Source organism: Diadema antillarum, unplaced genomic scaffold (genome assembly GCF_040938485.1).
Source record: "Diadema antillarum isolate AM-2024a unplaced genomic scaffold, OU_Dant_1.0 seq00000108_RagTag, whole genome shotgun sequence".
In the NCBI taxonomy this organism is placed as follows: domain Eukaryota; kingdom Metazoa; phylum Echinodermata; class Echinoidea; order Diadematoida; family Diadematidae; genus Diadema; species Diadema antillarum.
This window is the reverse complement of record NW_027271194.1, coordinates 122,833-140,460: the sequence shown is the minus strand read 5'-3', so window position 1 is coordinate 140,460 and position 17,628 is coordinate 122,833. Positions and strand designations below refer to the sequence as shown.

General features: G+C 40.2%; 1 protein-coding gene across 1 annotated transcript; it reads left to right on the top strand.

Moving 5' to 3' along the window:
* Positions 1-2,409: 2,409 nt before the first annotated feature.
* On the top strand, positions 2,410-14,117 carry LOC139726985 (uncharacterized). The gene is made up of 12 exons (XM_071637970.1): positions 2,410-2,590; positions 4,056-4,127; positions 5,073-5,135; positions 7,489-7,948; positions 8,160-8,496; positions 8,963-9,749; positions 10,187-10,396; positions 10,720-10,944; positions 11,221-11,411; positions 12,027-12,220; positions 12,695-12,943; positions 13,553-14,117. The coding sequence occupies exons 1-12, from the start codon at positions 2,410-2,412 to the stop codon at positions 14,115-14,117; spliced, it is 3,534 nt and encodes a 1,177-aa protein (XP_071494071.1).
* The last annotated feature ends 3,511 nt before the right edge of the window (positions 14,118-17,628 follow it).

Sequence of the window (17,628 nt, the reverse complement as noted above, 5' to 3'; positions counted from 1 at the left end):
TTCTGCAGAAGACAATGATACCAAAATCATTAAATTTGGTTCAGTACTTTTTATTCTACGCCAATTTCTAAAAATGCAGTCATTTTCAAATTTCGCTGGATTTTTGCGACTTATGAGATAATAATTTGAGTGCGACACGCGATCCAAATGGTGAATATTGTGTGAGCTCAGTGATCCATGTCAACAAAAGATACGGCTTTCACATTGGGCACGGGCCAGGAAAAAACAGTGTGTGTGTCTGTGTGTGTGTGTGCGCGCCCAATATGAAAGCGTTATCTTTTGTTGACATGGATCAACGAGCTTACACAATTCACCGTATGGAACGCGTGTCACACCCAAATTATTATCTCATAAGTCGCAAAAAATTGAAAATGACTGCATTTATAGAAATTGGCGTAGAATAAAAAGTACTGAATCAAATTCAATGATTTTGGTATCATGGTCTTCTGCGGAAGATGCTCTTTCTAATGATGTCAAATAATCAACTTTTAGAACGAAAGGTACTGAAAATCCACTGTTCCGCTTTTTTGGGACACCCGGTATACATGTACTGACTGGCAGTGATTATCTAGAGAATTCAGGGTTCATGGGGTCAAAGGTCAGGGGTCAATGGTCAAGGGCAACACTTCAAAATTTTACTATTTCCCTCATAATTATGCAATGCCAGCAGAATTATTTTTTGGTAACATTTGGTGTGTGCATGTATAACCCAATAGAGATTCGCTGTGAAGTTTCTTTTTTTTTTCTTCTTCTTCTTTTTGCCTCAAAGGTCAAAGATCGAGTGAAAGTGCTGAACTAACTTTTTCCTCCATGTCTCAGAAGTGGCCCAAGTTATCTTGAAACTTATAACATATCATTTATACATGTTTTGCCTAACAGTGATTATCTTATAAATTTTAGGATCAGTGGCCAGATATGAAAATGGTAATAAATTTTAGGATCAGTGGCCAGATATGAAAATGGTAACAATTTACTATTCAATACAGAAATTGCACTTTTTCTCCATACCTTGAAAATTACTCAATGCATAAACTTATGAATGGGTCAACGCCAAGTTATAGTCCTTAAATCACCAAAGACATGCTCTCCTATTCATCCAATTAAACCTAGGTCAAGAAAGGTGAACATTCAACACATTTGTTACAAACTTGTCATTTTAATATTTTGCCAATTTTGTGAAAATGTAATCACACATTGTCCACATGTACTATACAGGTCTATTAGGAGAATCATGCATTATGGCGGAGGCATTCCAGTCGCCATAGCGACATTTCTAGTTGAGATTAAAAATAAGAATTCATCAAATTGCTTTTTTTTTTTTTGCAATGAACATCCTGAAACCTTTTTTTTCATTTGTTTGTCAATTGCCATAAAGTTAAACCGCTTTGGCGTAATTTGAATTTTCAAAAGAAACTGGTATGAATGAGGATTTTTCATCATTTCATCCAATGTTTGGTATTGATGAGGAAACAAAACGTAAAACATGTATCAATTTTCTGTTTTTATGCCTGAACTATTTCATATACACGTATGTGTGCAAATGAAGATTGCCATCCAACTTTTGAGGCATTTCTGGTTTTTGCAAAAATGAAAAAAATGGACAATCCAACTTAACCCTCCATAATGTACATGTAGTTTTTAAATTGTATGACGGTTTTATGAGATGGTCTATTGTAATATTTGATTACTTTATAAATAACACCCAATTCCCACAAGATATTGACAGTTGAAACTTCTGTAATTAATATTCTGTATACTTAGCATGTAATATGTTGACCTTGCTGATATTGACTTTATCTGTACCTTTTGTAAATATTGTAAATATGTTGTTTACCTGTTGGTTAACATCCAATAAAAAGTTTAAAAAAAGAAAGAAATATGTACGTCTTGAGATTGCACACCAAATCACAGCAAAGATTTAGTATTTATGTAGAAGACATAGAAGCTTATGTTGTAATGTTAACATACAATCAACACACAGCATACCTCACAATGAAAACATGACCGCAATTATCACTGAAATGAAGTATTATGTGAATGTGGTTTTCTTGTTTCTCTTGACAATAACATAGAGCTGCAGCCATGGACACCCCGAAGTTCCGACGCCATGGAAGGGACCCGGCGCTTGGCTACACCGAGGAGGCCCGACGTCTGATGGAGCACCGACCAACGGGACTGGTGAGATGTCTACCGACGGCTGAGGTCCGGGCCAACGCAGTGCTGGAGTTGAAGGAGAAGGGCGGCGACGAGCGGAGTAAGCTGGCTGTGCTGGGACAGTACCGGGTGCAATTCGGCCAGTTCCGTGGGCAGACTTTCAAGTGGCTGTTGGAGAATGCCCTCGGTTACTGCGCTGACATTGCTGCCCTGGTTCAACGGGAACCTGAGAGTGAGGCGCCGCTGTACGCCAACATGCTGTGCCTCACCAGCTACCTGAAGGCCTTCCCCGAAGGAAAGAGGGCCATCGAGCTGAAGTCTGCTGCGAGGCCGAAACCAACCGTCCTGAGCCAAAGACCAGCAAATGTTCCCAGCAGCGGGAAGAGAACAGCCCCAGCCACTACTTTGCGGGCACCGAAATCTCTGAAGACTGAAGGTAATAGATGAACTAGCTCACTTGATTTGAATTATTGAATCAAGATTATCATGTCACAGAGGATGTAGTATGTTATGAATAATGTGCATAATTTGCATATTGCAAAGCTCATATGAAATTCACTCTGCATTGTATAACATCAGTGCTTCCAGCAAGAGAGGACTGATAGATATTGCTTCTAGTAAAGATTTAAAACTACTGTATACACCCAATATTTCTGCAAATTTCGCGAGTCAGGTGCTATTCGCAAAATTAAAGACACACAAAAATATAGACTCTGATCTCAGTGTGAATAAAACTTACGCGTGTACACTTCTCCGTTCTAGTACAGGACTCCACGATCACAAATTTAGCCACTTGCAAAATTGTCGGGAATTCCTGATTCGCGCAGTTTTAGACTAGCGAAATACATGACATATAGTCTCTCATTCCAGGTGATGTTTCAACTTTTGGTGCACATAACCTTGTAGTTTCTTCCTGCTAACAATAGCTATCTAAAAGCAGAAAAGATACTGCAATGGTACTGTTGAAATTGTTAGTGCATAAGAGCATCACGATAGGTTAGCATTCTTGAATAAATGAAGACCTGAATATAAGAACGACCCAAGTCCAATTTTTGGCCAAATTCAGTTTGACATGGGAAATTGTAGCTTATGCATGGACTCATCTTGTGTATGTATGATAAATCATAATTACCCCCGGAAGTGCCTGAAATGATTGAGTTAAATCTTATATCAATGTAAGAATGAAGGACTTGGGTCATTCTTACATTCATATAATAGCGCCCTCTCTCATCCTTCTCTCATCTCTATAGCAGAATATCATGTCTATGAATCAAAGAACGACCCAAGTTCGTATGAATCAAATAACGACCCAAGTCCACCACACAATTAATGTTAATGTTAATTGTCATAATAATATATGTTCTAATTTGTATATACAATGTTGCCTTCCCATCACAGTTAAAGGGGATGGCTAGTAACCGATCAGTGGGAATCAGTGGGTATGCTGAGGGATGATTGTTCCAATCCTTGTGGGATTCATTTAAGAGTACATTATATAGCTACTGTTGTGTGAAAATTATTTGCCTCAGAACGGTCTCGTATTCAAGTAATGTGCAGATTAATGCCCCGTCACTGACCAGGGACGCTTACCTGGAAACATTAAACTGCACATTACTTGAATATGAGACCATTCTGAAGCAAATTATTTTCACACAAGAATAGATCTGTACTCTTAAATGAATCCCACAAGGATTGGAACAATCATCCCTCAGCATTCCCACTGATCAGTTACTATAGCCGTCCCCTTTAAAAAGAATATTATTGGACAAATAAAAAAGACATGAAGTTTTTTTTTAGTTTATTCGAAATGGTCTTCCATGGACTTGGGTCGTTCTTATATTCATATACTCAGCGCAAATGTTAATGGTGATATGTATTCGTGTTTTTCATTTCATCCACAGACCAACCAGAGATGGCAGACACGGACGTGTCTGATGCCGACCTTCTCGCCGCTGTTGACTTGTTGAAGAGTAGTAAGTAACTTGTGCTATATAATGTGGAAGTAGCATTTTAATTATGTGCCTCCATACATACTAGGCGTTTTCACATCAGCCCGATGTTTTGAAATAGGGTGCTATTTTCTGACTTTGGAAATTAACCCGATCACAAAATAGCGCACTATTTGATAATGTGCATACAAATTAGCGCGCCAATTCTATCGCTCTGATTGAGAAAATTTCTGGAGTCCAACTCAGGAAATTTCCAAAATAGCGGGATAATTTGCAAACTAGCGCGCTATTTCATAATGTGAAATCGCCTCAAGAAATTAGCGTGATGCATCCCATCATGCCTAGCGTGTTTGATGGCGAGCACGCGGGTAATATTTTTGAAAGCGCGCGCTCAACTGGTATACCCGACACTGTTTGCGCATGCTCAGCTGTCAAAGTTGCTGTAAAAAATATCAGGCTAATTCTCTTCGGACTGATGTGAATAGGAAATGAAATAGCGCACTAATTTGCGATCGCAAAAAATATCTTGAGCTTACAATATCGGGCTGATGTGAAAATGCCTTATGAGGTAGAGAAAAATATGTTATTCACTTGAGCAATTATTAATGAACTTTCTAGTTATGTGCCAATGCACCTTGTTTCCCTACATGACAATATTCACTATATGCATGAACACAATAACATTTCTGCCCTCCCCCCCCCCCCATCCCGTGAAGTGAACTTTGTAAAGGCAAACTTCTAAGATGGACTCTGTCATTCTAATGCAGTGGCACCAATGGGGAGAAGAATCAAGAATGCAGAATGCTGTCATTGTTCAGTGATTGTTTGAAGTTAGCTGTGACTTGGAACGACATTTATACCTTTGTCTTTGCTGGAAACTTTTGTCATGTGATACCAGCATGCATCTTCTTCAAAATGTGTGCGACACAGTGCTCTCATCTTCCCCTTGTGTCAATCATTCTACTTTAGGAGCTGAAGCCGCTGACATGACTTCAAGCCAGCAGAGCAGTGCTGATGCCAGGAGTGAGACTGGTATGATTTCATTTGTGTGCTTGTTTGTAGATGATGCTAACGAAAAAGTGCTCTTGTTTATCATTATGTTGCAAAAAAAGGTTATACTTTTCACTGCAATGCTGGCCAAAGTGAGCTGCACACAACATGATATATATGTAGCGGTACATTCCCTCCCCAAATATTAAAAAACACTAAGGCCTGAATTCACGAAGGTGGTCTAAATTTAAACCATGGTTTATGTATATTTCTTCTGCGTAACGATGATTGACAGATTGCGTACGCTGAAGCCCAGCTCACACCTTTGCGGTTTTAGCTGCATATAGCTGCGTCAGTAAAACGCAGCCTTAAAGCAGCCTAACGCAGCACTCGTCGGCAAAATATTTTGTAGCAGTCACATTGTTGTGTTGTAGCTCGTATATTTTGTACAAAATGACTGCCTACGGTTGCCTTAGGTTGCTTTTCACCTCGCTCCACCTCCCTTTGCTTGTAACAGTACGATTCAATACGAAGATTGCTCGCCCTGTTGCGCGTGTACCTCGTTCGCCACTCGTTCATTGCTCGCTAGCAGCTCGCGTTAACTCGTTTCTCCTCGTTTCATTGCTCATCCGCTCGACTGTAACTCGTTCCGGCTCGATCCGCTGCGTATCAGTTCACCCTGCTGTGTATAAGCTCGTAGAGAGGCACTGGTATGTAAATTTTTACATTACCATTTTACAGTTACGGGGGGGGGCACAAAGGACTTTTTGGTTCAAATTCTTCCAAAAGCACTAAATTTCATACACATGTTGCCAAAACCATACTATTTCAATTTTTGATGGGTGCCAAGAAGGGCGCCCTCAGCCATATTGGCCAAATCCAATAAATGGCCGCCATCTGAAATTCAAAAGTCACTTGCATTGTTTAAAAAGGTAAACATTTCACAATAGTTTTCAGAATCTGTATTATAGGTTTTCTGGGTCAATGAAATCGATTCTGATGTTGTTTTCATGGTTTGCAGTCAACTTTTCCTCATAGGGTCACCCTAAATGTCGCTTTGGGTCAAGACATTATTTTCACTACAGGTTATTTCAAAATGGCTTGCCTATGGTCACTATAGCAGGAATGACAACCTTGCTAATTACCTGCCCTTGTTGAGGACTGAACAGAGCATATGTTACTGTGTTTAAAAAGACAAAAAAAAAATACTTTTTAGCGATATACATTGTGTAGTAATACAATTCGAGAGAAAAAAAAAGATTTTCCACTAAACCTACAATAACAGCAGGAAACTCAGTTTGAGGTGTTTTCAAAAACTGATATGTTTGGATCTGATGTTGCTGAAAGAACACAATCATTACGAAAGCTTCATGATTTGATAAGCAATTGGTGTTTCTTATGTCAACTAAACGAATTTTGATTAAATCTAACTAGATTTTGTTTTCACAGATATATACGCAGTCATAGCGAGCTAAAGTGAGCAGCATCGAACAGGAGCGAGGAGGAACGAGTGGGAGCGAGCGACGGACGAGCTAGATTCGCAATGTAGCGAGCTACATCCGCAATGGTCCGTGCTAATGCGAGCAGAGTACCAGGAACAGCGTGTGGTGATGCGAGCTATAGTGAGGTGATGCGAGGTGAAGCGAGCAGGTATTGCAACCATACGCAGTGAAACGCAGTTCAAAGTGAAGCTGCAATATTGGCCTGCGTTAAGCAGCTCGTTGTTGCTCGTACCTTGCTCGTCCTTGCTCGCATTTGCTGGTGCCCCTTGTCTTAGCTCGTATGGATTTTGATCTTGCGTTCAGTTGCGGATGTTTGAAAAAATTTCAAACTAGCGAGCTAGAACGCAAAGCCTCTGCATTAGTCTGTATAGTGACCTCGTATTAGCTCGTTTCATTACGTAGTGCTGCGTCGGCTGCGTTAGACTGCGTTCGGGCAATACGCAGCTGAACGCAAGCTTGAAACGCAAAGGTGTGAGCTAGGCTTAACAGGCATCCAGTAAAAAAACGTGCATTGATGCGCGCATGTATTTGTACGCCTATCTAACGCTTATTTTAAACCGTGGTCTAAATTTGTACCATGGTCTAAGTTCAAAACGCCTTCGTGAATTCGGGCCAAAGAGTGAATTATTGGTCGTTACAATTAATGCTAATCCATATGACTTCACATTAAAGATATGTTGTCTATATAAGCATTCTGAAAGTAAAAATGAGAGGAATCTATCATCATCTGTCTTTGCATTTTAATAATGTCCTATATTTGTGCTTTTCTTTTTAGAGACAAAATATCCTTTTGAGTGTACTATTGCTATCAAGATTTCAATTTTATGTCATGATTGAGTTGAAGCAAGGGAACTCATTTTTGCATTACATTTCTTTTCTCTTCCACAATGCAGGAATCCTCCTGACAGAAGGATGGAAGAAGACCTTGCTAGAAGCTGACCACCAATGGATCTCCCAGGCTTTCTTCAGGGAGTCATCCAGGGGTGAAGCCGAGATGGACATGTCAAAGATCACACAACTCTGGTTCTACCCTCCTCAGGCCGAGTTCACTCAGGGACAGCCACCCAAGCCCTCCCAGTACTTCGCCAGCAAGATTCTAATGTGGATGCCACGGAAACTCTGGGCAGTCAAGCTGGTGTGTCCTCGGGAGGAGTGTGATGGAGCTGAATTGACCTCGGCAGGAGCATACCCCACGGTGCGGCAGGTCTTGGACTTGGACGGTTACTACAACCTGGCAGCAGAGTACCTCGAGTGCCGTCGATGTCATCGCAAGCTCATCAGCTGGAGCAAACCCATCCTGGACCAACTGGACATCGGTCACCGACTGCAGTTCCCGATCGTCTTGTCCTACAAGTGAGTAGACTCTCATATCAGCTGTCTCATGTCTTCATATGTCTTTTTTCTTTCCCTTTTCTGTTGCGATGAATTCCATTTGAAATGTGAGAAATCACTTGTAATTCTTAATGTTGATATGATTGTTGAATTTATGTATTGCGCATGAATTGATTACTATTAATTGCATTTTTTTTCTCTCATTTCTGTCCACCCTATTGACTTTCTAAAGGCTCGCTTGTGACATGAAGATCGTGACAATGCTGCGGGACAGATCACTGGGAAATGGACCCTTTCAGATGATGCGGAAGGTGAAGGAGGCCCACACCACCGCTTGGCTGGGGAAGACCGCCATCTACCAGTCCGCCGTGAAGGAGTTCATCGCTGCCAGTGAGAAGGGTCTCGTCGAACGCCCCAGGTGTGAAGCACCTCCCGCTATACCTTCACTTCCCACGTATCAGTGGCTTCTGAGCATCTACTGCAATGATGTTCTGGAGCGCATTGATGAGGTGAAGGCAGGCATCACGTCAACCTTTGGACGCATCTTGAAGGTCGATTCTACCAAGAAGGTACATTTTCTGTCTCCTTTAACACCACTTGAATTCTTGTTACCCAAGTGAAAAGCGTACAGCATCTAAAATGTTTGACACACTGACAAGAAGAGATGACCCAGAAGGCTGACTACATTCATCTTGAATGATGCTGTACTTTGCACTTTTCATTTCGCATTAGTGTTGAAAAATTATCCCATTTTTCCTCTTGAATAAATCAACATGCATAGACATATATTACCAGTAATTTATGATGCATGTTTTCAATCATCTGATGGAAAGAAGAAATGAATGCTACTTTTTAACAGTACATATCTTCTTTCAACAAAATAAAGAAATTCATATACCAGCACCTTAGAGTAAAAGGAAATTAATCTGTTGATGTTCTTATCTTCTCTCATTTTCTGTAAAAGCTGTTATATATGCATAATTTCTATTATCAACCTCATTCATTTGTTTTCATTCCCTTTATACCCATTCGCAGATCGCCCGGAAACTTGCTGGCCAGGCCACAGGAATGGCTTTGTGGGCAACCAACGTCGGCAACGAGATCGGACAGGTTCTCATGACCGTCCTCACCACTGCTGAAGGCATGGGCCTCGACGACATGACTGCTGGGCTCGTTCGCCGCTACGAAGCCGCCGGCCAGCCACCTCCAGAGCTTCTGTACGTGGACAGGGGCTGCTGTGGTACCAACTCCCTGATCTTCAAGGAGTGGCCAGACCTGACCATGAGACTCGACATCTGGCACTTCATGAGGAGGCTTGCGAGGGGATGCACCACCGAGAATCACCAGCTCTACGCGTTCTTCTTGAGACACCTCTCGGCCGCCATCTTTGAATGGAGCGCGGATGATGTGGAGCAGCTGGTTCGAGCCAAGAGGGCTGAACTGGCTGAGAAGAACGTGACCTGCCCGAATGATGACGACACCCTGAAGAGGATCGGAAGGAAGGAGATGGCCCGACACTGCAGGAGATCAACAAGGGGGACCGATGAGACCACGCGACTCATCGAAGATCTCCTGACGAGCTTGGACGGGCAGGAAGGCAGAGACACGCTGGGAGTACCACTCTTCGACTCCGACAAGATCTGGAGCATCTGGGAATCGCAGAAGAGACATGTGGCCTGTCTGCAAGATCCACCTGGCGTGCAGCTCTATGCAAAGATCGGAGAGACCGTCAAGGCGGGTGTCACTCTGCCAGTCTACAGGTGTGCGAGGGGCTCAACATCACTCGAGTCCTTCCACCTTCACCTCAACCGGTTCATCCCAGGTGAGAAGTCGCTTGTGTATGCTCTTCCCTGGATCATCCCTTCCTTCTTTATAAGTTTTCTTTGTAGGTGCATGCGTGATTACTTTTTGACTCATCACTTCCTTTCTCCAGCTATTAGTTATGTGTGTGTCAGAAGAAGTCTTGAAATGAGATGATTGCATCATTATTCTTTGTGGGATTATAACGGACGATTATGTGATGACTATCTGTATTATACTATCAGTATATGATAAGATAATTGTTTCTGTACAATTGGCATTGAAAAATTGCCTCACTACCATCTCTCAATTGCTATTTCATCTCCATAGTATGATTGTTTCACAATATATTTATGTCTTTGCATAACAAATCTGATTCATTTTCTTTTCAGGAAGTCATAAATGCTATAAAAATGATATTATTTGCTCTCTCTGTTTTTGTCATGAATATCATTTCAGGAACCCAGGCGAACAACGTGCACTACCAGGCCTACCTCTTGGAAGGGGTTCATCGTTGGAACTGCGATCGCGCAGCAGCTGCTGTGACTGCTCAAGGGCCATCCCACACATCCTACGGATCATCGATTGAGCACGAAATGGAGAAGACGAGCCAGGAGCTGTTCGGGAAGGCGATCAACCCAACACTTGTGGCCCCCCGGAAGTACACAGGTAAATTTCTTGCATTGCGATTACCTTTTCCTTTTCTTTTTTTATTCCATGTCATATAATCCTTATTTCCACTTCATGACACTTTGTAATTTCTCAAGTGAAAGTATGTTTCATGCCAGATGCAAAATATGCCTTTACTGTATGTATTGCACAATTGTTTCCCACTTAAGTAGAAATGTGTTTTAATGAATCCAACAATAAATGATTTAGACTGGAATGGAAGAGACACAGATTGAACAGAAATGTAAAATGATGTAGATAGGATTATAGATATGGCAGTCGTTTTCAATGCATCTTTCATTTCTAACCTCTTTTCTATGCAGGGGAGCTCATCGGCCTGGAGTACCTGTTCCACCAGAACAACCAGGAACTGCTGCCCTTGGACCCTGATGAGGCGGAGGGAGATGACGAGGGCTCGGACGCTGGATTTCTGGCTGAAGAGGACCTAGAGGACCCCACACAGCCACCCCCTGAGGTTCCTGCTAGGCCTGCTTCGACCAGTCAGTCCGATGTAGCGTCCGCATCGCGACGTTCGAGGCTCGGCACGGGTAAATGAGAAATGCGAGTGAATTTAACAGGCCCACTCTGTCATGATACATGAATATCTGTGTATCTATACAGCTGTATATAAATGTTATGTGCAGGTACTCTGCTGTATGGCATGACATGAATGCAATTTTATACCTTAAAAAAAAGAATACCTCTCATATCTGCATCCTTCTGTACTTCACAGTTGTGTCTTTCCTGTCTGAAAGGATGAGGAAATCAGTAGAGTTGCATAAATTTGTGTAAACAGAATGTCTCTATCATTATATATAATTCAGATGGTTCTCAAGCACCAGCCACCGTTGCAAGAGACACCGTCACCCGAGCCCCGGCTACCGTTTCCAGAGCACCGGCTACTGTTTCCCGAGCACCGGATTCTCCTCCAGTTACCACCGCTTTAGAACACCTCCTCGCCGGTGATGATGGTGTTCAGGACATGGAGGACGTTCCTCTGACAGACGAGGGAGATGTAAGTACAATTTCTCTTCACAGAAAGTTATCAACTCATTCACTTAATAACTATACATGATTACCAGCTGGGAAGCAACCTTGTTCAGACATTTTAAAGGGATGGTACAGTATTGCTGGAAAGGAGATAAGGGCTTTTAACTTTTTGCAAGATACCAAGAAAATTCTTATGAAGTAGTACAGAGTATAAAATTTTAAGAGAAATTTTATTTGACAAAAAAATCGGGTTTGGAATGATTGAAACATCCAAAAACAAAGTAAAACAAAGCAATCAAATAAAATGTGGGTCCCATACTTTATTAGAATTGCTCTGCTTTGAATATCTCAGCCATTTCAAAACCAAATTTCATGAAATGAATGTTGAATTCCTCGTGAAATTACATGCTCTTTCATATTTCATTAAGAGGTGTCTCATTATCTCACCAAAAATGGTAGAAACCTGAAATTAGGTCTCAACCAAAACTATACAATCCCTTTAAGCATTATCATTTGTATTGGACATTTCCTTCCAAGTTAAAAGAATTTAGGCTGGTGAATCATTCTAGAAAAAGAACTAAAGTAGCGATGTCTGTTAATTATATATTAACGTGTATTGTCTGCTTCGATCCCCACTCAGGAACAGCACGAAAGCCCCGAGAACATCTTGGGCTACGACAGCGTACAGGCTCTGGCTGACTATGTACTGCAATTCCGGGAAGACAACTGCATCATCAGCCAGAGACAAGCGGAGGAGATTGTGCGCCTGTGGGGCCAGCTCTCTGAGCACGATAAAGGAGCGTCTGTGATGCCAGAAGTGGAAAGCATAAGACGGTAAATATTAAGGAAACATAAAACAATCTTTAATGGATATTGTAATTTCAGTGTCATGCATGTTCAGTAGTGGTCTTCTTATAGTGTTATACTGATCAGTAGAGTGGATATAATTAACAGTGATGCGCAAACCGGCAATGGAACAATGATTGTTTTTCCTGCCACGAAAGGTTCAATTTCTTGTCACTCCTATGACATAGACTTTCTGTACCATAATGTTCACTTTACAATTGAGTCAAATTGCCTTCACACAAGATTGTGTGTGAGAGGGAAGAAATGAGGTTTTTTCTGAATTTCATTGAGAAATGAATGTCAACACATGATTTCAAGGATTATGTTATTACATAGCAATGTTAATATGGTAATGTGAACTACATATTTATGATTTATTATGTTACAGCAATCACATTCAATTTGCTTGTATATTTATGAATATCTTTCTTTGTGTTCCCTTTTATTCCATCATATATTCAGCTGTTTCCTGGGCAGTAACACCGGACCTGCAACATGGCCAGATTCCAACCGGGTCATGGAGTGCGTCATCACGAAGCTCTGCGACGTCTTCCCACACAAGCAGAGGAAGGACGGCCGGTGTTACCAGAGATGGGGCCTCATCGTCAGAGCCTACAAGAACATTCGCAGCAAAGTCATCAACAACAACCACGTCACGGAAAGGACATCGCTGCAGCTCCTTGAGATCAACCAGCAGACCCTCATGCAATGGTAAATTCAACACTAATTACTTTTGATGCTCAATTTATTGTCTTTTCATATTCTTTCACATAGAATAATACTTTTGTAAAGTCGTCTGATAAAGTCCATGGGTTCGTAATACGCAGATGCTTCAATGCAAATAGCGACACTGTTTTTATTTTCTACCTATTCCGTCCATGCTTTTGTTCTTGTCCTTGTCATAGTCTCTTTTTTTTTCTGATTATTTCGTCTGACATCAGGATATCAAAATTTTATACATGGAGTCCTTGACGGATCTTGAGATGCCCTCACCTTGTAGAGTAATTCACAAATTTTACAAGCTATGCTTTTCTTGTGAATTCCTCTTTCCATGTAAAGTTATATTAAGATTGTATGGCTAACTTGTTTATTCATGCAAACCAGAGTTAATATCATTATGATACTTGTATTCATGTTTTGTTGAAAATTATGTGATTGAAAGTTCTTTTTGATGTTATATATTCATGTAAGCATTATGTAAATTACTTTGTCTTACTTTATATGGAAATAAAATCATTTTGAATTGAATTGAACTGTGATAACACTATTATTATGCCACGCTTTCATTATTTCCTCTTATCTTATCATCTATAATTGCAGGCATGACAAGAGATCCAAGCGAGATGAGAGGAGAGTACTGGAGATGGGTGTATCCGTACCGAGGCCCCAACTGACGACAACACGTGCCTTACCCGCTGCCACCAACATGCCCCACACCATGTCAACACCACCCACAGATCAGCAGTTTCAGTTTCGGACCGTCCCCAACACAGCAGGTCAGGCCACAACAAGAAGGAAGACAACACACCAAGTCAACCCCATCATCATTCGAATCCAACCAACAGCATCAGCACCCAGCACAATTCTCCCAGCATCAACACCAGCCACCCAGCCCAGGAACGTGCCATTTCCCCCCGTGTTCGCAGCCCGCAGTACCAAGTCCTACTGGAAACAACGCGAAGAGAGGGACGGAAAGGACCGCAAAACATACAAGCCAAGGACCAAGCCAACCATCTGCAGCCAATGTAAACTCGTCCGGGACAGCGAACACCACACGCAATATTACGGAAACTGGTACTGCGGGCGCACTCAACAGATGTCCCTGGACGAGTGGAAGAAGCTTATGGCGGAGAGGAGGAAAGCCAAGAAGGAGGAGGAGAAGTGAGTGCGAAACAGCAGTGACGACAACAACAACAACAACAACAGAAGTGACGACGACGACGACAAGAGGTTAAAGAGCGACGACTGCCCAGAAACTTTGTACGCTTTGGGGGAATGGCACTTCAATTGAACTTTAACAACAATGCAGTAGAAGAACATATCATTTCAATCTAAAGAGAATGAGAAAGAAGGACAAAAAAGGACAATGTGGAAGAATGTGAAAAGAATGGCATCAAAAAGCAGCCACAAATACCACAGTTGGCTCCGACTTCAGGGTCGTCGAGCATCGCTGATGGTGATTATATATTGTGCGTTCACTGGTCTCACTGCGGGGCTCCGATTTTTTTTCAAAAATTGTTGAGCGTCACTGTTGGTGACTGAGTGGAACGTACTCAAAACTAGTGTGATAATGTCAACTAGTTCGGTTTTTAATGCTGCCAAATCAAAGGACAATTATTTATTTCAGTCATATAATTTCTTATGAGAAGTAACAATTTTGTTTAGTATTCCAGGAAAAAAATAAAAAAAGCACATTGTAGTGTGTCTTTCACGCAATGAAGTTGTCCTTTGATTTGAAGGTCCCAAGCCCTTTTGAAAGCAGAGGGAAAACCAACCAGATAAATAAATAATTTCATACACCAAATTGCTGAACAAAAAAGAGAAAGAGTTTGCATCTGATATACGAGTTAATGAATGAGAAATGAGTGAAGAATGTGTACTAAAACATTGTGAACATTAATTTGTTGCAGTGAAAAAAAGTGTACATGTGATGTGTGAGTGAAAAATGAATAGTTTCGCTATCTAAAATGGATGTATATTTCTATTTATGCAAAGAGTCTGAAAAAGGATGAATTGATTGAAAAATTACTGACATACATACATACATACATACATGCATATATACATACTATACATAGCTTACTTGTAGGCATGTATGTATGTATGTATCTATCTATGTTATATTTAAATTCAGTCCTAAGGTAATAATGTGCATGTGAGTAGTTGGTATGTGTGTTAGGATTACAAATGATGTATGCTTAATAATGCACATATTTCTTGTAAATACAGACACACATACATACGTACGTACATACAAACATGAATGCATGCAGGAATACTGTAGTAGAAAAGTGGAATACTAGTAATGGATGGATGGAGACATTTCTCTCCAGCTTACACACATTCATCATGCATAAAAACGTAATACACATTATATATATATATTTGATTTCATAAGAATTGTGCTAAGCGGAATTATGTTGATCTTGGAATATCAAGTAATTTGATTGTCAGGAATTTGGTTTACCAATATGGAATCGATAAAAAGATTCCCCAATTCTCAGAGGTCACCAATGACGTGACTTTTGCACGATTATGATCCGTGATGCAGTCCAAAGCCAACTTTCAGTCAATTAGTGACGTCTCATAAAATCGTACAAAAAAAACATGCACAGTTTTATATTTGTCATTGTATTTTGATATATGTCATTTCATGTAACAATTCGATTAAGCAGTCCCCTCCGTTCAATGAACTTTTTTGATATGAAATCTACAACGTGTATACCTGTTCACAGTTTTGTTTGTTTTGCATTAAATTAGTGTTGTAATAATATTCCAACATCAATGTTATTGGGTGTATTCAAAATATTCAGATTTCATCTCTCGGAAACAAAATAAACGAAATCAAATGACATGAAATATAAAAATACTTAAAATGTCACTCATACTTAGTGATGCATTTTTATTTCTTTTAATAACTTTTCTTCTTCAATAGATGTATGTTTTACAAAATCAAATTTACACTATTTTCAAGCAATATTACCAATAGCTCTTATAATTTCTTTTTCAAACATTCCTCGCAATTTATATACCACATGATTTGTGACTAATTGTAGAGTGGTGTGATTCGTGTTAGAGGCTAACAAATCTACTGACTGCCAGCTTGGACGACTCAATAAAGAGAAATATCACGGCGAATCTGGCGTTTCACTTCTGGCTGTTTATTCGCCATTTCTGGGCCCCATTTCATAAAAGATGCTAGGATAGCCACTCTTGCTGGAATGGCAACTTCCCACAGCAACAGCCAATCAGGAAGCTGGATTCTTGTCGTTACCATGACAATTGTCATTCCATCAAGAGTTGCTATCATATCAATTTTTTATGAAATGGGGCACTGGTGTGCTCACAATACCTTTCAACAACAGGGGGCGCTAGACCACATTAGTGGTCTACAACACTACACTAATCTTTTTTCTTTTTTTTTTTGACAATATTCATTCATCCCTGTACAAATCATAACATATATTTCAACGAAAAAAAAAAAAAAAGTTTCATACTCACATGCATACTACCTAATATCAATATCTATTGATTGAGGTTCATATGTTCAATGTGTAATCGATTATTAAAGATGCAATCGAAATAAAGTTGATTTTTTAGAACAAAAATGGACCAAAATTGTAATCGATAACTTTGACAAATCTGAGGACTTTCCTTGTATTTTGCTTTTTTTAATTTTCATAATTTCACTTCAAAATGACTTCGCTAATAAAGATTTAACAATTTCATTACAAAATAGGATCATTACTGACATATTCCAAAACTACTAATAAATCCCCCCCCCCCCAAAAAAAGAGACTTTTTTAAAACACAAACATCAACCCAAATTATAATCGATACCGTGGATAATGCCTGAGATTATTTTATCTAACTTGACTGATGACTGCTTCTAGTATTTCGGCATTTTCGAACTTCATGTTACTTTGGGGGTAGTATTCGTCTTTGATAAAAGCGAGTGGAGTGTTTCAAAATTCAGCAGACAAAATCAAGCTTGACATCATCCTGCACTAAAAAAAAAAAAAAAAAAAAAAAAAAGCGAGACAGCTTTCAGAAAAGGCTACGTTTTACCCTGTGTCTGAGGAAGCCTGCGATTCTTCTCGGTAATGTTCCAATTTTACCGTACATTCACTATGTGCATTTAGCACCTCCACTTAGCCTTTCCTCAAGATGCTCTCATTACTTTTTTTTTTGCAGTATTTTTCACGGACCAACCAAGTATCGTATTCTAAATTATCTACTAGTTTTTTCAGTCTGAAAGGAAGTCGTAGGGAGCATATCCTATGTTGCTTTGTACATATCTATTTATTAGTAAATGATAAATTATTTCTTTACCTTGTTCATTGGTGAATGATATTTTCCAAAATAACGATAAATCGATAAAGGACGTTGCGGATGATCGATCATGACCCATTGCAATCGCATTTTCCAGCAACTTTCACAGCACTCTCGCACGGAAGATGTATGGGTATTTGTCATTTTGGTTGAATACTTGATTTTTAACAGTAGAGAGTATAGAAAGCCTCCTTTGTATAAAGAAAATAGAAATAAGAACTCAGAGGATAGGTTAGAGAGAGGTAATGGGTATCATTGAGTGGAACCTTCACTGTTCATTCCAGAAAATGGGAACATTTTGCAAGTATAAAGACAGGTATGGAAGGACCCGGAGCCAGATGTCC